The sequence below is a fragment of the Periplaneta americana genome, chromosome 6 (assembly GCF_040183065.1).
Source record: "Periplaneta americana isolate PAMFEO1 chromosome 6, P.americana_PAMFEO1_priV1, whole genome shotgun sequence".
NCBI classification, from domain to species: domain Eukaryota; kingdom Metazoa; phylum Arthropoda; class Insecta; order Blattodea; family Blattidae; genus Periplaneta; species Periplaneta americana.
In genome coordinates this window covers 177,128,424-177,153,492 of record NC_091122.1, presented here as the reverse complement: position 1 = coordinate 177,153,492, position 25,069 = coordinate 177,128,424, and the positions used below count along the sequence as shown (strand labels likewise).

General features: G+C 35.8%; 1 protein-coding gene across 1 annotated transcript in view; it reads right to left on the bottom strand.

The window, feature by feature from the left end:
- Positions 1-21,989, bottom strand: part of LOC138702075 (ejaculatory bulb-specific protein 3-like) — a 34,910-nt gene extending 12,921 nt beyond the window's left edge. Inside the window, exon 1 of the mRNA XM_069829616.1 lies at positions 21,768-21,989. Coding sequence (XP_069685717.1) covers positions 21,768-21,960 — 193 coding nt within the window. The 5' untranslated portion in view covers positions 21,961-21,989. The remainder of the gene's footprint in view (positions 1-21,767) is intronic.
- Between the last annotated feature and the right edge of the window lie 3,080 nt (positions 21,990-25,069).

Genomic DNA, 25,069 nt, shown 5'->3' with positions numbered 1-25,069 from the left:
CAGATTAAGGGCAGGACTCTTTGATACAGAGGATCTTCTGCAAGAGTTGAAGAACAAGATTCCGAAAGAAATTTAACACATTGGTCAAGATTTAATGTGTTCGTGACATGACAAGTTTCCAGAAGCGACTTCTGCAGTGGAGGTTACCTGAAGGATATTTACTTACTTACTTACTTACAAATGGCTTTTAAGGAACCCGCTTGTTCATTGCCGCCCTCACATAAGCCCGCCATCGGTCCCTATCCTGTGCAAGATTAATCCAATCTCTACAATCATATTCCACCTCCCTCAAATCCATTTTAATATTATCTCGGCCTTCTCAAAAGTCTTTTTCCCTCCGGCCTTCCAACTAACACTCTATATGCATTTCTGCGGTGTCCCATGTCCATCTCAAACATCTGGATTTCATGTTCCTAATTATGTCAGGTTAAAAATACAATGTGTGCAGTTCTGCGTTGTGTAATTTTCTCCATCCTCCTGTAACTTCATCCCTTTTAGCCCCAAATATTTTCCTAAGAACCTTATTCTCAAACATCCTTAATCTCAGTTCCTCTCTCAAAGTGAGAGTCCAAGTTTCACAACCATACAGAACAACCGGTATAGGCCTATAACTGTTTTATAAATTCTAACTTTCAGATTTTTTGACAGCAGACTGGATGATAAAAGCTTCTCAACCGAATAATAACAGGCATTTCCCACACTTATTCTGCGTTTAATTTCTTTCCGAGTGTCATTTATATTTGTTACTGTTGCTCCAAGATATTTGAATTTTTCCACCTCTGCGAAGGATAAATCTCCAATTTTTATATTTCCATTTAGTAGAATATGCTGGTCACGAGACATAATCATATACTTCATATGAAGGATATTATTGAAAAAATAACTTAATTATTAATAAACTTATAATGTCACATATTTTCTAATTCATTTGTGCTCAAGGAACATCACTGAAATAGAAAATTGTGAACCGCGCTTTTAATTTATAATTCATTTCGTTTACTTCCGTTTTACAGACATCCTGAATGTAGCATAATTTGTTTCATTCCCGGGTAAATGCAATCGTAGATACTATAGTTGAACCAAATCCGACCAAATATTTTGAATGTGTACAGACGGACGGGCAGACGATATGTGCAAAACTACTTTCCTGATAGTAGGAACGCTAAAAAAAAACTGTACTGACTAATAAGAAATTAAAAAATCCGCATAAATTTCCGCGTGAAAAAGAAAATACTTCTCGTCACAACTGAAGAAAACTTGGTACAGACTAACAAGTAAACGGCCAACACTGGAAGGTTTCGCAGGACTTTAAATTTTGCACACTGATACGTCTTATTGGTATAAGATGTTCCAAAAAAAAGTTGCGATAATAATATGCAAGATATTTAAACGATGTTCCGAAGTCTCTCGTGGCTCCGACTTAAAGAACGTAGAACTTTACACTCTTTGCCTTTACTCTTTCGAATTCTGCACACTTCAACACCAAATTACCTTTCGTCTCGTTTCTCTTATCTATACTCTAACCACGACGTAAATACCAGATCACTTATCTGTGGCACGCTAAGTATACCTCTTCATAGAACATCTTGTTATTCATCATCTTTTACAATATCCACCTCGCGTCAATGGAATTCCTTGTCACAAAGTATTAGGGGCTGCAAGACAATAAACACCTTTAAGAACAGCTTAAAAGATAACCTTATTAGCATTTCACTCCAATCATACTGATTTAAACTATCACTGACTACATTGTTACTTTTTTCTTTAGACATCATCCTGATTGTGCTGTATTTTAATTGTCTCGTAATAATCTCTTTCTATTATCTAATATTATTTGAAATATATTAACATTCTATGTATTTTAGTTTAATTCTGCTACACAGTTTATTTCAGTGTTTAATTAATAGTTCATAGTATTTTGTTGTTTAATTTGTAAATAACTTTTGTATACATGTAACTCTCATCTCAATCAAATTGTTGGATTCTTTGTAAGTTCATGCATATGTATATACACTTTTTGCTGGTTGAGTGGAAGAGAAGGCCTTACGGCCTTAACTCTGCCAGCTAAAATAAATCATTATTATTATTCATCATCATCATCTTCATCACGGCATAAGCCTTGTGGCTCGTTCCGTCTTCAAGAAAACTGATCCGACCATCTCATCCGTGGCCTGCCGACATTTCTTCTACCTACAGGTTTATATTTATTTATTATTTGTGGTATACGATCTTCATCCATTCTTTGTATATGATCTTGCCATCTTTGTCTGTATTCAATGATTGTTTCATTTAGACTCTGAATTTCCAATTCTTTTCTAATATCTTCATTATTATTATTATTATTATTATTATTATTATTATTATTATATCGCTGTGAATCTAGTAGTTGAGGAGCCTTTTGAGTGTAGCGTGTGGCATATGTGAGGGGGGAAACAAGGCTACAACTCGACTGTAAACGCAGAGTTAAATAGGGTCCATCATTACAAACAAAATATTAACTGATTTCATGGAATTAAACAAACTCACAGTACATTAAATTGGTAAGGTATGTTTAATGGTATAACAAATTAAACCTATAACAGTATATTTTGCAATAAGTACACAAATATAATACAAAGCCACCGACACGAGGTTCGACTTTCTTATTACCTGTCCCTACCCCTTGTTTAGTTCTCTTATTCTGTCCTTCCACCCCTTTTGGTTGTATATACACACTACAGCAGCCGTGGCGAAAATGCCATCGTGCGCCGAGCCACTGTGTAACCTGCAACGTGCATAGCACCTATGAAGGGAGGCGGACACCCGAAGGGGAAGTGAAGCAACTGTCTGACTTATTAACGGATTTTCGTTTTCCTTACGTCAAGCACTTAAATAAAATTATATACAGTACAAGGCTACAAACTAATGTTTAGTACGTGTAACGAAGAAAGAAATGAACAAGAAAACATAGGACACATTATCAGAACCTAAAATTAATTGTCTTCAGAATGTCTCTGAGACAGAGTTTCAAAATCAGGAATTATGTCACTTACTGCCAGTCGTAGTTGATCACGAAGGTATTTGTCTGTCAGTCGTGATCTAAATTTGATTTTTACTATTTTCATTGTTGAAAATAATTTTTCACAAACGTAAATTGTAGCGAACATTGCTTCAACAGAGCAAGCGAAAGAACGAAGCTTCAAATATTTATTTTTTACCAAAGATCTGAAAGGTTCAACATTTGTCAAGTCCTTACATCTAGCTTTCATTTAACATCACATTGTAAATCTGTGAGTTTAAATTGAAGAGCTAACCTCATTATTCGTACATCTGCTGAAAAAGGATCGACGTACAGAGATGATGATGATGATGATGATGATGATGATGATGATGATGATGATGATGATGATGATGATGATGGTAATAATAATAATAACAATAATAATAATAATAATAATAATAATAATAATAATAATAATAATAATAACACTTAACCTTTTAATGTTTCATCAGTAACATGTAGTATAATGCCGTTTTATGTTATACAACCGTTTTCCTCGTAATACTTGTGAACAAATCATACATTTAATATTCTCATCATATTGGCAGCAAAAAAATTCGTCCTCCCATCCTACTTGAAACTTTCGTTTTTATAGAGGTACATGGCTTCGAGAGAGACATTGCGACGATATGCCACTCGCAGGTCAGAGACAAATACAAATGGAATGGAGTTTGACTCCAGTGAGTGAGAGGGTAGGGGTTGTGGGTAGGAAGCAAGGGAATTGCACTGCGAGCCACAATGTGCTCGCGAGTCGCATTTTCGCCACGGCTGCACTACAGTCTCACTGAACATAAACAGAAGAAAATTGTGAATTGTTCATGCAGTGATGAAAGCACAAATTCTTATGGCACAGCAAATAAAACTGTTGTTGCTGCATCCTACATAGTATATTTTTAACCCATAATATGTTTAATGGACTCACTTTTTATGTTCAGAACCAGTGATTTGTATTGTATTGCATTTATTAACAGTCCATGGTATTCATACATGCTTACAGCTAGAATATGGAACAAGTAAAAAAACTTGATACTATTATAAATTCTTAATTTATAGTCACAGTCTAGATGAAATATATACAGAAGAGATTTACAATATAGTCTACTAGTACAACACAAAGTTTTAGAATCAATTTCATGAAGCATTATTGAATATCATGAATTCACCTACAGAATAGAAGGCGTGAGAAATTAGGTACGTCTTTAATTTGCCCTAAATAATCTTGTTTTGAGTTTCATTTGTTGTATCGATAGGGAGGGTATCAAACATTTTACTGCCATATAACGCACTCCTTTGTGATAGCATGATAGACTTGCCGATGGAGTATGAAAGTCATTTTTTGACGTGTATTTATGCTATGAACTGTTGAATTAGTTACAAAGTTTTCACGATTACATAAGAGGAAGATTAATGAAAATATATACTGACAAGCCATGGGCATTATTTGTAGTTTTTTGAAAAGAGTCCTACAAGATTCCCTAGATTTGGCACCTACTATTATTCTAATTACTCTTTTTTGTAATAAGAATATACTGTTACTATCTGTGGAATTTCCCCAGAATATTATTCCAAAACTCATTACCGAGTGGAAGTATGCAAAGTAGGCTATATTGTTTTTAAGGTATTGATATTTAATATCTTTTGCATAGACCTAATAGCAAAACAAGCTGGATTTAGTTTGGGGGTAATTTCTTTAATATAATTTTTCCAGTGTAACACATTATCGATTTTAAGCCAAGAAATTTGGTTGTTGTTGTTTCTAATAGGGATCTATTGTTGATTATTGCGCTAGAAATTTGCGAGGTTGAATTTGGACAGGATTTAAATTTAATTATGTTTGTTTTGTTACAATTTAATACTAATTTATTGACTGAGAACCAGTCACATATTTTGAAGAGAATTTCCCCTGTTGAAGATTGGAATGTGTTGGAGTTATTGGCTGTAATTACTATACTTGTGTCATCTGCAATTTAAACTACTGCCCATAAGAACATACGCTAAGACGGTACGACGTTCAGGAGAAATTATGTTAGATGATAAATATGTAGTAAACAATTATGCAATGAACCAACAATTATTGCTATGTGTTATATTTTTGATATTATGTTCTTGCGCTCGACGTAAAATAAATTTAATAGTCACAGAAATAAAACAAATACTTTCTTTAAAAATCTAATGTAATTTTCAATACATTTAGCTATGTGAAGTTACCTTCAAACCTCAAAATTATTTTAAGTATTGTACAACGTGAATTTTCTATTGAATCACTAACTAGACAAATTGATAACTTACCCTACCTTTATTTTAGTAATTATACATCGATGTAATCGTTTCTCTTTGAAACACAAAAAGAAATAGCTAACAAGTAAGTAGTATTTCCAATAGTAACTTGAGATTATCTTTAATTGATTAATATAATTTAATTCAAGTTAGTAATTGCTCGTGTATATTGTGAAAGATTCCATCACGAGAACAATTAGACTAGTATGGTATTCAATTTCTCTCAAATTAAACCTGTAGCTTCATAGCTACAGTACACTGTTATGTTCTGTCAGACTGCCAGTCATTGCCCAGCAACACAGGTGCTACACAGAGCTTGCCTTCTTCCGAGCGACAGCATCAGGGCTTCCAAACTAGCAAACTATTACTAATATTCCAAGTAATATTTAACTGTCTTATAGGTCGATTTCGAACATTTTTTTTTTTCGTGGAAAATTCATTATAAATGCGACCTTTCAGTGTACAAAATTTAAGGTCTTATCCAACCTTCTATTGTTGAACTGTAGGTGTAAGTCTACACATTGTAAGATACTCTTTTTTTATTTTACGACGCTGTATCAACTTGTCAGGTTATTTAGCGTCTGAGTGAAGTGAAGGTGATAATGCCCGTGAAATTAGTTCGGTGTCCAGTACCGAGTTACCCAGCATTTGATCAAAATGGGTTGAGGGAAAACCCCGGAAAAACCTCAGCCACGTAACTTGTCCCGACCGGGTTGTAAGGTACAGGGACATCATTTTATTTTTACTAATATTTCTAATATTAACCTGGCTATACCTTTGCATCAACGATTAAGAACCGGAAACACAGTTTGCTACCTCCTACCACGACTGGAGTTCGATGATACTGGCGTAATATGCAAACAAATCACTTTGCTAGGTATAGGAAAGATGAAAAGCAGTTCATCCATTTACGTAAACTAAAAAATATCGTGATTTTGAGTTTGATAATTTTCATTAGGTTTTTGTTTAATCAAAATACAGTACAGTATTAACAATAAGTGTTTTTACTCACGAACTGAGCTATCCATTCGGACGTATTCATTATGCAGTGTATATTATATAACACATTAGCGTACAATATAGAGAATGAAGTTAAATTGAAAAATAATCATAATTCGGATATTTAAACACATTTTTGAAAATGGTGGCCGTTCATTTCGATACAGGCTTCAATTCTAATGTGCATATTATAGCACTATAGACTATTGTACGTAATTCCAATTACCAGGTTCGTCCTTCGTACTAGTAACTCATGTTGAAATAATTCTGTACCTACTCTATAAAAGAGTACCTTACGTACTGTAAATTCAATCTTCACTTCTGCCCGATCCAAAAAGATACAATTACTCAGACATGCTATCTACTGTCCGTCCAAGTGGTTATGTCGCAGAGTCGTAGAAAGGAAGCAAATCACGTGACAGTTAATTACTTTTATTTAAGTTATTTTAAACAATTGTACGGGTATAATATTACGTAGACGTCCAATCTCTAACAGAAATTAAGGTTTTCAGAAAAGAGCTAAGACAGCCCAGCCACTAGCATTTACAGAGATGCGAATAGAGGCGGGGGGGGGGGGAACCGGGATGCGACGTAGGCAAATGGAAAATGATGCAATATTGAAAGCTCTTTCGTCACTGGGAAAGTCGAACATATTTTTGGAACGTACTGTTTACTATGACCGTAAGGCTACTATGACTGTATATGCGGTCTTGGATCTGTGTGGAGGACGGTTGAACTTCATTAGTAGAAGGGATGGGAGTGAAGTGCATTCAAAACTCAGGTACAATAATAATTGAAGTAAAAATAAAATGATGTCCCTGTACTTTGTCCTTTCAAAAAATAACCACAGGGTCATCGAAACGGGTAAATCACGTGATAGTTACTTAAAAGGGTACTTTTCCTTCAAAATAACTGAAATAAAACTGTCCCGTTAAGTAAGTAACTGTCTCTTTCGAAGAACCTGCGACATAACCATTAGGAGGACAATACTCGCTTCTCTCATTAAGAAGTTCTGGCTTCAATTACATATGAAATAGATATAAAAATATTTGCTAACAGAGTTAGTAAAAAATACAGATGACAGCGTCTTGCCATCCTAACGGCGAACACCAGCCAGCTCTTCCTCTTCCCGTACCGTGATCACTTGATCAAATCTCAGTCCTCCTCGCGTATGTGGTACCTAAGAGGTTACGTCCAATTTCGGCTTCCCCTTCAAAATTTTCTAGAGTTCCTTCAGTGGAGCAGCGTAACCCGGAGTGAGACTAGTGGCCAACAGGCTTGGAGCTCACATATTTAGTTTTGTACAGCCCCCAAACCCCTTGCAAGGACGCGTTTTGCGTACCTTTTAAATTTGTCCTCCCAATTCTCTTTCGATTTTTCGACTTTTTTTTTTTCGTAGTAAAAATATAAGTCATTGTTAACAAATATTGGATATCTTGAAAAACACTTTTAAAACTGTATTTAATCAAAAAATATAAACATTTTTTTCTCATGCTCATTTCTCATCAAAATAAAAAAAATATGTGGCCCTTGTAAAATAATTGGGAACCGCTGATATAAAGTCTAATTTTGATGCAACTGGCTAAGAATGTCACTGAAAGTGTTAGGTGTATGACACACGTTATTCATTAACACCTACACAGCAACAACGGCCAATGACCTTGATGCTAAATTAGTAATACATTTAATGGAGAGATGACAACGTTAAGGTGTAGCCATGCAATAAGATAAGAGGTTTGGTCGATTGTTCTGAAGCAGATGGCATATCCGGCGTTACAGGAAAGCATGTGCAAACACATCCCTTGTACGGAGTGCCTAAATCATTGGAGAATTTCATCAGGGAATAGTTATATCTCACATACAAATTGCGTCCAATTCATGTCCATTTAAAGATGTAACTGTTAACGCAGACGTCCTCGATGAGAAAGGATTGCCGTGTTCGTCAAGGAGAGATGAAAATTGAATAGTTCGCGGGAAAAACGATGCATGTCACAGTTTTCTTAAGGTTGATGTCATTATCTAATTCAATGGATCACAGCGAAATTTAATGTTCTTATGAAAAATGGTAAAAAGGAGAATTATCACCACGAATACAGTAACCCTTCCCTTTATTTTCTATAGAAACAGCACTACATCTTGCAGTTATAGACTCAATTAGATCATTATCTAATCCTTAATGGAAATGTGACATTCATCGTTTTTCTCGCGAACTCTTCATTATTATCTCTTTTCGATACTAGATGAAGTCAAGGAATCCTCGTAGCAGATTCGTGCCAGTTAAAGAAATTTTGTCCTTGCAAGTGAGAGCTGTGAACAAAATCCATCGTCCTTTTTCTGGTCCACTAAGTACCCTGCATTGAGGACAGATGTATGTACAGGTACAATCCAACATCCTTCTAGAGTTCCTGTATACTTGAGAGTTAAGATTGTATTGAACAAAAATCTTTGCTTACTTTAATTACACCATATTTAAACCACCTAATAACTAATTCACAAGCGGCTTTTTAAATTATACTCTGCTTTTATCACAAGACAGAAAAACAGGTGCACATACATGCGTTTTAATGCGTCATAATAAAACAAAACATAATAAACAGGGATTTAAGAAAATGTCTGTGCCCGAAGTTGCGAGTTCGATCCCGGCCCAGGTCGATGGCATTTAAGTATGCTTAAAGAACTCCCGCGGGACAAAATTCCGGCACACCGGCGACGCTGATATAAACTCGGCAGTTGCGAGCGTCGTTAAATAAAACATGATTGCATGAAATGTCTCTACTCAGATTAAAGTGTGTATACAACATGTAGGCCTAATTTCTTTAATACCATAATATATTTTATTTGATATTCATGAATGTATGTCATGAATATCCATAGACCCAATATTTTCATGACTATTGTGTGAAAAACATCGAGGAGGTACATTAAGCTGAGAATAGAGCGAGACGGAACATGGCACAAACCACTTACACCCCTGTTTCCATAGCGACGTCGGAATTAAATTTCTTGGTCAAAACGCTACCATTTTTCTTCTTGTATTTCGAACAAAAACGTTTCCGTAGAAACAAAAGTAAAAGCCATCTATGACTTAGGGCCGTATTCATAAACGAGACTTTGGATGAAGACTTCCCAAAGTCGACTTTCGTAGTAAAGTTTAACTTTGTTAAAAGTCCTATTCATAGACAATACTTGTGAGACTTTGACTTTGGCTTTAGTAAGTCTAGATTTGACGAACTTGTTCTAATGTTGGCAATCAAAATCACTGCCTTCTAAACGAATTAAATTAATATACAGAGTGATTTATATAGAACTGACACATTTCTTTCTTTAATTATTCCGTTGGAAATTCATTCAATGACCCAATTTTAGCACCAAATTAAGCAGAATGTTCTGGAGTTTCGATTCCTTGTCACTAGATGCGCAGATGTTTATGTTTTATTCCTATTGTTGGCAGCACTGACCCAATTTTAGCACCAAATTAAGCAGAATGTTCTGGAGTTTCGATTCCTTGTCACTAGATGCGCAGATGTTTGTTTTATTCCTATCGTTGGCAGCACTAGATGCGCAGATGTTTATGTTTTATTCCTATTGTTGGCAGCTGTTTTCGACATTTTGTGTCAACGTGAAAATGCAGTACACATTAAATCAACGACTCTTCCTTGTGAAGCAATACTGGATTACGAATTCAATTACAGCTACTCAAAGGACATACCAGAGAGAATTTGGTGTTCGCAATCCTCCCAAAAGAAACACAATACTGGGACTGGTAAACAAATTGGAAACAACTGGATCTCTGGTGAGTGAAAAGGGCAAGCATCGTTCATCTAGGCTTCCCACGGTTGTTGTTGACGTAAGAGCACGACTGGAGCAGTCACCCAAAAAATCATTAAGATGTTTGTCTTTCAGTTTGTTGAGCAACTGGACGATGTAGACCTGAGTCAAGGATATTTTCAGCAAGATGGCGCTACATGCCATACATCAAATGAATCCATGGAACTAATTGCAAGTTTCTTTGACGACCGAATAATTTTGAGGAACCTGTGGCCACCGAGATCTCCGGATTTGACAACGCCGGACTTCTTTCTATGGGGTTACTTTAAAGACAGGGTTTACGCCACACGTCCCCAGACATTGGACGATCTGAAGCACAACATCACACAGGAGATTCAAGCTATTGACAACAGAGTCCTCCAACGAGTGGCCAGTAAATGGAACGACGTATTGAGTTGTGCCTTATGCAGGATGGAGGACATTTTCAACATTTGCTATAGAGGTAAATAATATCCCAAAATTCCTCTGCATTTTAGGTATAATAAGTTGTCGCTAGCACAATTCGTTTTGAAACAATTAATAAAAGAAATGTGTCAGTTCTATATAAATCACTCTGTATAATTGAAATAGAGTAGGCATTGCAACAATCAAAGCCATCTTTCGAGTCACAAATCAATGAAACAATTGAACATCGGTACATGTAACCGTTCTTGCAGCTTTACATAGGAATAATAATATTATTCGAGGGCTTATTGTGAAACTAACGAAAGTACAAAAATTGACATTTTTAGATCTTTACACCAATCGATAATAATTTGTTTTTCTACCTGGCCACAAAAAATCGTAACTCAGTTCGAACATTCTTGTATATAACACATTCATAACTACAAAACATGATGGTATAGTTTATCTGAAATAGTATTGCCTGTTAAGAATTTTGTTGTGAATAAAACATCTATTGTAGTTATGTTAGTTTCACATTGAGCCCTCAAATTATTTTATTGTAAAATAATTTTGTTCTGAAGATATGGAAGATAAGATTTCACCAATGACAGACTATGAAAGAGACATATTATCCTGCTGACAGTTGGCAGATTTATTCTCTGTATGTGTGCAGAAATTACTTACAAATTATCTGAAATCAATATGCAGAAAACATTATTATGACGACTGCATTTCCAACTGTATAACCTACTCTCTATATAATTAAATAGTAAAAATCAATATTAAGCTATTAATCCTTACCTATAGAGTAAAATCGCGGTGAAATAAATTGTATTATTTATAGGTGGAACTTACTTACAAATGGCTTTTAAGGAACCCGAAGGTTCATTGCCGCCCTCACATAAGCCCGCCATCGGTCCCTATCCTGTGCAAGATTAATCCAGTCTCTATCATCATACCCCACCTCCCTCAAATCCATTCTAATATTATCCTCCCATCTACGTCTCGGCCTCCCTAAAGGTCTTCTTCCCTCCGGTCTCCCAACTAACACACCATATGCATTCCTGGATTCGCCCATACGTGCTACATGCCCTGCCCATCTCAAACGTCTGGATTTTAAGTTCCTAATTATGTCAGGTGAAGAATACAATGCGTGCAGTTCTGTGTTGTGTAACTTTCTCCATTCTCCTGTAACTTCATCCCGCTTAGCCCCAAATATTTTCCTAAGCACCTTATTCTCAAAAACCCTTAATCTATGTTCCTCTCTCAGAGTGAGAGTCCAAGTTTCACACCCATACAGAATAACCGGTAATATAACTGTTTTATAAATTCTAACTTTCAGATTTTTGGACAGCAGACTGGATGATAAGAGCTTCTCAACCGAATAATAACAGGCATTTCCCATATTTATTCTGCGTTTAATTTCCTCTCGAGTATCATTTATATTTGTTACTGTTGCTCCAAGATATTTGAATTTTTCCACCTCTTCGAAGGATAAATCTCCAATTTTTATATTTCTATTTCGTACAGTATTCTGGTCACGAGACATAATCATATACTTTGTCTTTTCGGGATTTACTTCCAAACCGATCGCTTTACTTGCTTCAAGTAAAATTTCTGTGTTTTGCCTAACCGTTTGTGTATTTTCTCCTAACATTATTGGTGGAACAGATAATCCTATTTGTTTATTCATCAATGAAAGTTGAAACATGAGGATATTTAATACTGTCTGTTTATCAAATCTGTACCTTGATTTGAACTTATAATCTATAATATTACGCTAAGGAACATGAGTAGCTTTAATAACCTCCTGGATGTCTTCAATATTCTCGGCAAATTCAACAATTTCCCAAATATCAGTCATTTTCCTTTTGTCCACGAACGAAAGTCAAAGTCAAAGTCTAGATTTTCGGCGACTTCGAAGTAAAGTCATGATTGAAGTTTACTTTCCTCAAAGCGTCGAATGTGAATAGGAAAATGGTGACTTTGTACTTTCCAAAGTCAACTTTGGTCCGAAGTCTCGTCTATGAATACGGCCCTTAGTTTATTAGGGGAATAAATATGGTATCAGTGGATTGAGAATGAATTTCTTTGTCCAACCAAAAGGAATTGGTTAGGCTCGAATGAATTTTATAACTGAAAAACATATACATAACACCAGAAGAAATGTCCCAACTCTTTTGGCAGAACCTAAATGCCACACTACAGCTGGATTAAGACACAGTAGGAATTATGGACCAAGACTATACAATTCAGTATTGAAAAATAATCCAGACCTAAGCAATTTACACATTCTTAAGTTTAAAAATAAAGTGAAAATGTTTGTATGATATTTGGAAAATTTTATTATAATTTTTTTAAGCATTACTAGCATTATATGGTACTAATTTTTATTGTATTTATCTGATGCATGTAACCTATAAGATAAAACATTGTAATAAATATAAATAAATCATTTTCTTAATTAATAACAGTGTATATCTCCAATAAATGATTTTCTTAGCATCGCCACAGATACACTTGATTGTACTTGTCACTAGAGAGTTATTGAAATTTATATTTTCCCCGCCATTCATAAAATATTTTGATATGATACCTCTTGCACAAAAGGAGAGATCTATAACTGAAACTCGATTAATATATTTCAGTATTATTTGTATTTATCCTGGTAATAATGAACAGTTTGACTCGTAGACATTTTGTTTTTTTTTTTTTCATAATTAACTTCCCATGATTGTACGAGAAGATTAGAAGAGAACGGCAGTTACGTAGACTTTCGGCTCCCCACTACTACCATTAATGCACAACACAATGTCAATACGGCGGTTGCTTTCGTCTGCGATACAACGAACTTTTCTGTTGATTGTCGAGTTTGGCATTTTTTCCGGTTATTATATGCTTATTTAAGTTGTGTTAACTCTCGCTAGTGGTTTTATATTTTATTTTATCCGTCTTAGTATTTATTTTATTATTGTAAATATTTTTGTTTTATCACTATTATTATTATTATTATTATTATTATTATTATTATTATTATTATTATTGTTACTATTCTTTATATCATCAGCATTATTACTTGAACCCTGTAAAATTTATGTAGACTACTGGACTGTACCCGAGCACGAGCATATGCTCATTTCGGGTATCTATTCATATGTATTCAATTCAAATGTAAATTGTAAATAAATTTGAAATTTGAAATTTATAGCATTGTCCACTTGATTCTGAAGTACTTCTACGCAAGAAGGTTTCTTTTGTCGTGTATCTATTAGCTGTTCGTATTTACACAGCTTGATTTCCAACTCGCTGCAAAACTGCATTCTCATTAAATAACTTCACGTGTTATAAGATTTTGTTTATTTTTCGTGAAAATATTGCCTCCCGTGTATTTTCAAAACGTTAAAGAAAGATTTTACGACATCTACGTGCAGTTTGAGATTAATTAGTATTACATAGGAAACGTAATGGAGGAGATGATGATGCAATTGGATGTCGGCTTATAGCCTATTATTCAACATCTATAAAACGTTCCGACTGTACGGAGTTAGACGACAAGTTTACGTTATTGAGAGGCAAGGTGGGGTACAGGAGAAAGTAGGCGTGATTAGTTATTGCTCTGGGAGCGCCTGGAGGTACAAATAACTAGAAACTCGTATAGACACAACCACTTACGACAGGGTGTTTCACAAGCGCGTGTAAATAAAGAAAACTATCGTCATAGAAATCCGGAAACACGCGACACAACTGGAATTACTGCATGACACCTCACAACCGGAAGCGGAACTTACTGCCTAACAACAACTGACAAAAAAAGATCAGTGAATATATTATGTTGGCCATATTCCCTGTTAGATTCTGAATAAGTCCCATAAATGCTATGGAATTGTCTGTTTTCTGAAATAGGGGAAAGTAGAACACTGCACAAATAGTTACTATCCAAGAAGAATGGATCCCTGGACATTGCTGTGTGGAAGGAAACGAGATCCCTGATGTCCTAGTCTAGAAAGACTTCCGCATCCTACAGCCGAAATATGAACCAACAGCATTCCAAACAAAAGACTTATTAGTAATATTAATATTAGTGTTTTTTATTTGTTTCAAGTATCAACATGATCATATTATATCGGAATATTTTCTACGACTCTCCTGGCTCCGCTTGCAAGATCGACGTTTAGTACATTCTCTTTGCCTGCTATATCGAATTATACATGATTCCACACCCAACTACCTTGCCTCTCGGTTTACTCTCCTAGCTTCACATCATAATCGTAATACACGTTCACAGCACAATCTGTTGCTATCAATACCACGTCATCAGACATCTCTGTACTCAAGTTCTTTCTCAATAGCCATGGCCCGCTCATGGAATTCGCTGCCGCTGGAAATCAGGGGTAGTCTTAGTCCCCAGTTGTTTAAAATTAGGTTGTTTAGATATATTTTAAATGCAAAGAATTAGTTTTTAGGTATAATTTTAATTTATTATTATTATTATTATTATTATTATTATTATTATTATTATTTTACACAGTCATTACTTTATTTTTCCATTAACACTAATATCCAGGTAATTGTCATTGTCTCAATGTAACCCGTGCTGTGCTGATCATACTAATTCTGCTATTCCTTTAATTGTGAGATTATATTCATATGTATTAATTCCTTTTTTTTAAGTTAATACTGTATACTAGATGTATTTTCCTGTTTGTGATTATGTATTCAGTCTCTTTTTTATTATATATATTTTTTTATTATTGTTACTTTAAAGTTAATTCTGATTGTGTATATGTATTCAATCTCTCTTTTTTACTTAATTATGTTTAATATTATTTTTAAGTTAATATTTGTATACTGGTATGTATTTTTTTGTATGTGATTTGATCCTGGTTGAGTGGAAGAAAAGGCCTGATGGCCTTAACTCTGCCAGGGAAAATAAAACTATTATTATTATTATTATTATTATTATTATTATTATTATTATTATTATCAACAAGAACTTCAGGCAAAGAATAGAGTAAAACTATAAAACGTATCCTGGATTCCTCAATATGTATAGTCGTTGTAGAATTTCGTCTCCTCTTCGGCCATGACTGTCTACCCCATCACCTGCATCGCCTCGGTATAAAACAAAGCCCCCTATGTTCGTTGTGTGATCAACAGGAGACACTGGAACGAATGTATGACAATTTTGTTACGTTTATAGCTACCATTTCAATAAATAAATATTTCTTGTTCATCATTCCTGGATGAGTTCACTCGTAGATATTGAATACGAACAAAATCTAGTAGTTTAGGATACTAGCTGTACACAGACCGACATATTGAAAGTTTAAAACGACTTCTTCGATATCAGAGTTGCTGAAATGTGTATTTCTTCGGAAATCTCCACATAGGTATGTTTGAGCATCACAATATTTTATACTGGGTGTTAAAGAAAAAGCATTCAACATTTTTTTAAGTGGTAGCATTCATCCATTAGCAAAGTCCAGGAAAACAGAGAGGGTTTGGAATGACCCGGTTACATTAGCTGCTTATTTGTGCGGATGACGTGAATATGTTATGAGAAAATCCACAAACGATTAGGGAAAACACGGGAATTTTATTGGAAGTAAGTAAAGAGATAGGTGTTTGGAAGTAAATCCCGAAAAACAAAGTACTGTATATGATTATGTCTCGTGATCAGAACATAATAGTGCGAAATGGAAATACAAAAATTGGAAATGTATCCTTTGAAATGGTGGAAAAATTCAAGTACATTGGGGCAACAGTAGCATATATAAATGACATTCCAGAGGAAATTAAACCTAAAAGAAATATGGGAAATGCCTGCTATTATTCGGTTCAGAAGTTTTTGTCATCCAGTCTGCTCTCAAAAAGAACTAAAAGTTAGAATTTATAAAACAGTTATATTACCGGTTGTTCTTTATGGTTGTGAAACTTGGACTCTCACTTTGAGAGAGGAGCAGAGATAAAGTGTATTCGAGAATAAAGTGCTTAGGAAAATATTTGGGGTTAAGAGGGATGAAGTTACAGGAGGATGGACAAAGTTACACAACGGAGAGCTGCACGCATTGTATTCTTCACCTGACATAATTAGGAATATTAAATCCAAATGTTTGAGATGGGCAGGGCATGTAGCACGTATGGGCGAATCCAGAAATGCTTGTAGAGTGTTAGTTGGAAGACCTGAGGGGAAAGGACCTTTTGGTGAGATCGAGACGTAGATGGGAAGATAATATTAAAACGGATTTGAGGGAAGTGGGATATGATTACAGGGACTGGATTAATCTTGCTCAGGATAGGGACCGATGGCGGGCAATGAACCTCCGGATTCCTTAAAAGCCATTCGTAAGAAAGTAAGATAGTATTCATCAAAACAGAAAAATTCAGTCTAATAAACATGAGTCATAAAATTAATGCCTTCTGAAACATGAGTCCTTGTTCATAACCGCCATAGAAGATGCTCAATGTGACTTCCAAGTTAAAAAATTAATATTCTGAAAGGTGATAGTATTGATCGAAGCAAGAAAACAAAATCTAATAACAAGGATTCTAAAATTACATTTGTATGAAGCAACAGCTTTGGTACTGGTATTGTAAGAACAGGATATCTTCTAATGTAAGCTCTTTGATTGTTTCTTATTGTGTAGACAGCAGCCGTGGCGAGAATGCGACTCGCGAGAACATTGTGGCTCGCAGTGAGAGCTATGCATTTCTCTTGCTTCTAACCTTCCCCAACCCCCACCCTCTCACTCACTGGAGTCAAACTCCGTTCCATTTGTATTTGTCTCTGACCTGCGAGTGGCATATATCTCTCTCGAAACCATGTACCTCTACAAAAACGAAAGTTTCAAATAGGATGGGAGGACGCATTTTTTTGCTGCCAATATGATGAGAATATTAAATGTATGATTTGTTCATGAGTATTACGAGGAAAACGGTTGTATAACATAAAACGGCATTATACTACATGTTACTCATGAAACATTAAAATTTAGGTGTTAATAATAATAATAATAATAATAATAATAATAATAATAATATCATCATCATCATCTCTGTACGTCGAACCTTTTTCAGCAGATGTACGATTAATGCGGTTAGCTCTTCAATTTGAACTCACTGATTTACTATGTGATGTTAAATGAAAACTAGATGTAAGGACTTGACAAATGTTGAACTTTCAAATCTTTGCCAAAAAATAAATATCCGAAGCTTCGTTCTTTCGCTTGCTCTGTTGAAGCCATGTTCGCTACAACTTACGTTTGTAAAAAATTATTTTCAACAATGAAAATAGTGAAAGCCTAATTTAGATTACGACTGACAGACAAATACCTTCGTGATCAACTACGATTGGCAGTAAGTGACATAATTCCTGATTTTGAAACTTTGTCGCAGAGACATTCTGAAGACAGTTAATTTTAGGTTGTGATATTGTTCATTTATTCTTCATTCCTTTCTTCGTTACACGTACTAAACATTAGTTTGTAGCCTTATATTGTATAAAATTATATTTAAGTGCTTGACGTAAGGAAAATGAAAATCCGTTAATAAGTCAGACAGTTGCTTCACTTCCCCTTCGGGTGTCTTCCTCCCTTCATAGGTGCTATGCACGTTGCAGGTTACACAGTGGCTCGGCGCACAACTACATTTTCGCCATCGCTGGTATACAGTAACATATCGGAAATGCAGTAAACAAAAGAGTAACAAGGTGTTATTTCGTAAGATGTAGGGCAGAAGGATGCGTTTCAATGAATGGAAACCACATTGAGCATTTCCTATTATGTTAATGTTGATCATGTCTAGAAAGATAACACTTTTAGGACCCATGTTTATGAAACTTTCCTTGTTTTGACTAATACTGCTACCTCTCAGAATATCGAGTGTTTTATAACATATTTTATTACTAGCCGTACCCGTGCGCTCCGCTGCACCCGTTAGAAATAAATATAAAGTAATTACATAATTAAAATAGGACGTTTGATCCAGGGAACATTCGTGTTTGATAGAAGGATAAATCGTTTAATATGTTACTTAATTGAAATTGTATTTAAATAATTAAATTGCGATCATTTTGGTCCAGAGACACTCATTTGGTGCAATGACAATAACTTTAACATGTTTCTTATTTGTTATTACATGCAACTATAGTTTAATGAAGATTGACATATCATTTAGTTTTAATGTGTAAATTTTATATTACTTGCTATATGGTTCCATTGAATTATGGTAATAACTTAATTTTAACCCTTGTTTTCTACGTATTCAGTAAATGGCGCTTGGCCCACTATGGTTCTGAACCCTTCAAATAACTTAAATTACATTATATTATACTATATTATACTATATTATATTATATTATATTATATTATATATTATATTATATTATATCAGAAGTTACTGTAATAACATTATAGCATTATGTCCATCTAGAGAAACTACACTTTCCAATGGTGAAATAAAAATTAATTATACAAATCGGTTAATTTAGCTTTCGATATTACTTCATACAAACACAGAAACATTCTCTGTAGGTTATCTTTCAGAGCTTTCGATTGTTGCTGTCTAAGGCCCCTTATAGACGAAGTCATTTGTTTTTTAATTCATTACACGGCATTAGATGGCAGTTATTTTAATTTTAAAACTCATTTATCTCATTAAATATCAGTCCTATCAAAATTTTTCAAGGAATAAAACTTATCGCAAATTATTTTTAAAGAAACTTTTGTTATGTAATATTTTTCATGATAATTAATAATAAGGGAGATATTTCGATTTATTTAATTCAGGCCCCCTTATAACCCCCTTTTAAATAATGTATTTTGAATGCCATATAGCCTAAAATCTAAGTTACAACGAACTTAATTTATATTCCAAATTTCATCGAAATCCGTTCAGCCATTATCGCGTGAAAAGGTAACAAACATACAGACAGACATACAAACAAAAATTAAAAAAAAAAAAAACGATTTTCGGTTTCAGGGTGGTTAATTATATATGTTAGGACCAATTATTTTTGGAAAATCGAAAATTACCAGAAAAATTTCGGCTACAGATTTATTATTAGTATAGATTTTTCGTATAATGAGAGAGTAAAGTGAGCGTCAAATATTCAATTAGAATTCGAACACGAGCTCTCTTGATTAGAAACGAAATCTCGTTGTCAATGATTTCTTGCGGTCCGCCACTGAATGTCCCCTCCCATCCGCAGCTCAGGCGTGGCGGCTATATGTCGATTACACAAGCTGATTGCAGACACAGAGCAAGTATTCGTCTGTACACGTACAGCACAGCATGAAAGTCTGTGTGGAAGCACTTGGTATGCATCACACAATACAGCTGCTAATAATATCTACGTCTCTGACGATGTTCGAAGCGAACAGAGTTTGATTTTGTTTCTTCATTTATTTATAGACAGTTCATGTAATTCCTTTCCAAAAAACAAATAAGCCTACTTACTTACTTACTTACTTACTTACAAATGGCTTTTAAGGAACCCGCAGGTTCATTGCCGTCCTCACAAAAGCCCGCCATCGGTCCCTATCCTGAGCAAGATTAATCCAGTCTCTATCATCATATCCCACCTTCCTCAAATACATTTTAATATTATCCTCCCATCTACGTCTCCGCCTCCTGTCTCCCAACTAACACTCTATATGCATTTCTGGATTCGCCCATACGTGCTACATGCCCTGCCCATCTCAAGCGTCTGGATTTAATGTTCCTAATTATGTCAGGTGAAGAATACAATGCGTGCAGCTCTGTGTTGTGTAACTTTCTCCATTCTCCTGTAGCTTAATCCCTCTTAGCCTCAAATATTTTACTAAGAACCTTATTCTCAAACACCCTTAATCTTTGTTCCTGTCTCAAAGTGAGAGTCCAAGTTCCACAACCATAAAGAACAACCGGTAATATAACTGTTTTATAAATTCTAACTTTCAGATTTTTTGACAGCAGACTAGATGACAAAAGCTTCTCAACCGAATAATAGCAGGCATTTCCCATATATATATATATATATATATATATATATATATATATATATATTCACACACTATATAAGATCATTGCTAATTAAGATTGTGTATGAATGTATGACATTACTTACAAATGGCTTTTAGAGAACCCGGAGGTTCATTGCCGCCCTCACATAAGCCCGCCATCGGTCCCTATCCTGAGCAAGATTAATCCAGTCTCTATCATCATATCCCACTTCCCTAAAATCCATTTTAATAATATCCTCCCATCTACGTTTCGGCCTCCCCAAAGGTCTTTTCCCTCTAAGGTCTTCCAACTAACAATCTATACGCATTTCTGGGTTCACCCATACGTGCTACATGCCCTGCCCATCTCAAACGTCTGGATATAATGTTCCTAATTATGTCAGGTGAAGAATACAATGTGTGCAGTTCTGCGTTGTGTAACTTTCTCCATTCTCTTGTAATTTCATCCCCTTTAGCTCCAAATATTTTCCTAAGAACCTTATTCTCAAAAATCCTCAAACTCTGTTCCTCTCTCAAAGTGAGAGTCCAAGTTTCACAACCATACAGAACAACTGGTAAAATAACAGTTTCATAAATTCTAACTTTCAGATTTTTTGATAACAGACTGGATGACAAAAGCTTCTCAACCGAATAATAACAGCCATTGCCCATATTTATTCTGTGTTTAATTTCCTCCCGAATGCCATTTATATTTGTTACTGTTGCTCCCAGGTATTTGAATTTTTCCACCTCTTCAAAGGATAAATTTCCAATTTTTATATTTCCATTTCGTACAATATTCTCGTCACGAGACATAATCATATACTTTGTCTTTTCGGGATTTACTTCCAAACCTTTTTCTTTACTTGCTTCAAGTAAAATAACAGTTTTATAAATTCTAACTTTCAGTTTTTTTAAGGCAAACTGGATCTCCTCTCCGCCCAACCCCCAAGCTGGAGGACCACCCCCTATCGGCTGTCCGCGACTGCTTATTCAATATATTCTAGCTACCCCCCATATCTGGAGGTCGTCTCCTCGATCCGCAACCTGAGGACGCGCCATGCCGTGGTGATAGAGACCCACAATACATGATATGTATGACATTACATGATCAAAAACATAACCATGAAATTACTGTCATATTTTTTTATAATAAGTAGGAAATTATATTTTATTTATTTTCCACTAAAATTTTTTCAAAATTGTTTCACCAAAAAAACCTGGCAATGATGATGATAATGATGATGATGACGACTTACTCTTGAGCTCCCTGCCGTCTGGCGTGCAGGGCCCCTCGTCCAGCATGCACTTGATGTAGTTGGTGAGGATGCGGTTGTTGCTCAGGATGCTGTCGACGTCCACGTTGTCGTACTTGCTGGTGTACCCCTTGGGCTTATCCCCGGCGGCAACCACGGCGAGCAAGCCTAGCAGCAGGAACCACCTCGGCGACATGGCGAAGTATGTGACGGCGCGCGGACAACGCCTCCTATATACCTGCCCTGTCCCCCACCTCCACGAGAAAGTTACGGGATGCGAGGACCAGAGCAGATCTTCTGGAGACTTCCACTAATCAGAGAGGTGCAAACCGAAGTGCTTTTACAAGAAGATCCACCCATACAACCCCAAGGAAGTAGTAATGGCTTGCATACGAAATAATACAGGCGGCTTTTCGGACCGGAGATCATATGTACAGTGTGTTCATTTCAAAACTTCATACCTTGAATAATTTTGGACGTACAGGGGACACTATTTTTGAGAAAAAACACGTCGATTTAGTTTTCGAAAGAGAAGTTGAAAACCAATGTTGGCTGAAGTTTCTGCTCCAACCCTTCACACCCACTAACTTCAATTTGTGAATTTAAAATTACACTCCTAATTTCAGACACGTGATTTTAAAGGGGCTGATAAACTCTATCTGTCTACCGAGCCCTTGCAGTGTGCGAGCGACAATGGAGTGAACGCTCCAGTGCACTGAAGACGTCATAAAAAAAGCCAAGACTCAGATTTTAGGATGGATGGATGGATGGATGGATGGATGGATGGATGAACAAAGGAAGGAAGAAACGAACGAATGAATAAGTGAACGAAGGAAGGAACGAATGAATAAATGAACGAAGAAACGAAGGAACGAATGAACGAACGAAGAAACGAATGAATGAACGAACGAATGAAGGAACGAACAAATGAATGAAGGAACGAAGGAACGAAGAAACGAACAATCGAATGAATGAATTAATTAACAAATTAACTAAGAAACGAAGGAAGAAACGAACGAACACAGGAATAAATGCTCGAAGGAACTAATGAACGAACGAAGAAACGAATGAGTGAACGAACGAATGAAGGAACGAACAAATTAATGAATGAAAGAACGAAGGAACGAACGAATGAGTTAATTAACAAATGAACTAAGAAATGAAGGAATGAACGAACACAGGAACAAATGACCGAAGGAACGAATGAATGAACGAATGAACGAACGAAAGAAGGAATGAACGAATGAAGGAAGGGAGGAACGAACGAAAGGGACGGACGAACGAATGAAGGAACGGAGGAAAAAACGAATGAATGAATGAACGAACGAAAGAAGGGACGAACGAACGAATGAATTAATGAACGAATGAACGAACGAAAGAAGGAATGAACGAATGAAGGAAGGGAGGAACGAACGAAAGGGACGGACGAACGAATGAAGGAACGGAGGAAAAAACGAATGAATGAATGAACGAACGAAAGAAGGGACGAACGAACGAATGAATTAATGAACGAAGGAACGAACGAAAGAAGGAATGAACGAATGAAGGAAGGGAGGAACGAACGAAAGGGACGGACGAACGAATGAAGGAACGGAGGAAAAAACGAATGAATGAATGAACGAACGAAAGAAGGGACGAACGAACGAATGAATTAATGAACGAATGAACGAACGAAAGAAGGAATGAACGAATGAAGGAAGGGAGGAACGAACGAAAGGGACGGACGAACGAATGAAGGAACGGAGGAAAAAACGAATGAATGAATGAACGAACGAAAGAAGGGACGAACGAACGAATGAATTAATGAACGAAGGAACGAACGAAAGAAGGAATGAACGAATGAAGGAAGGGAGGAACGAACGAAAGGGACGGACGAACGAATGAAGGAACGGAGGAAAAAACGAATGAATGAATGAACGAACGAAAGAAGGGACGAACGAACGAATGAATTAATGAACGAAGGAACGAACGAAAGAAGGAATGAACGAATGAAGGAAGGGAGGAACGAACGAAAGGGACGGACGAACGAATGAAGGAACGGAGGAAAAAACGAATGAATGAATGAACGAATGAAAGAAGGGACGAACGATCGAATGAATTAATGAACGAAGGAACGGGAGAACGCATGAATTAATGAACGAAGGAACGAATGAATTAATTAATTAATTAACAAATGAACGAAGAAAAGAAGGAACGAACAAATGAATGAATGAATGAATGAATGAATGAATGAATGAAATAGGAAGGGAAACATTTAAAACCGTCCTTGCAATGGAGACTGGATTCCGCTACTCACACTCGTTCCCCAAATTCTTCACGATGCTGGGTTGGCACCGGTTTCGTACACTTTCATGAAGAGATTTCTTCATTCCGTAACACTAGTCCGAGGCATACCGGTAACGCCTTAGACCATACAGGGGGCCGAATAATAGTAGTGACATTATTTTAGAATAATTAACGCTACAGTAATACTCTAGGGCTAAAGCGCACAGCCTAGGTTCATGATTCTCTCGCTAGAGACCCCGAATTTTTATTTCTAAATTTGTAAGTCACTTGAAGTTTCTCTAGAAAATTTACATACGCATATCTTCAACAATGTAAAACAGGATCTATTTACAGCCAGTGCTGAAAATATTTCCCTTCTACATCTATGCATGGTTCTACAGGTCCCTCCAATTTCTGACATATTTTTCTTAAAATGGAATCAATAATGGCTGAAGTCTCTTTACGTATAGCCTCTTTCAGGGCTTCGATTGTACGAGGTTTATTTCTGTACGCTTTCCCCTTGAATTCACCCCAAAGAAGTCAAATTGGGAGATCTTGGTGGCCATTTTTTTTAGATAATTCTGTCTCCATTTTTTTTTTTATTTCTCTCATGCTGTCATTTGAAGTATGAGATGTTGCACCGTCTTCTTGGAAATATCCCTCAGTTCATCGTCTATTAACTGACTGACAGAATCATAGAATACTTCCAGACAGACTTCTGTGGTAACAGTTTCTTAAAAAATAAAATGGATCTATAATTCGTCTACGAGACACTCTACACTATAATCCGATTTTCTAAGGATACAAAGACTGTAGTATATGCAGTGCATTACGATTTCGTTATGCCCATATACGCGTGTTTTGAGTATTTGCATAGATGAAACTATGCTTCATGGGTAAACCAAATCAGGTCCAAAATCCCAGGATTCTACGTAAGAAAATCTTGAAACCATAAACAATACCACACGCGTTTTTCACGGTCCATGGGTTGCAATTCTTGAACACAGTTGAATTGGCAACACTGGATGTGAACAAAAGTA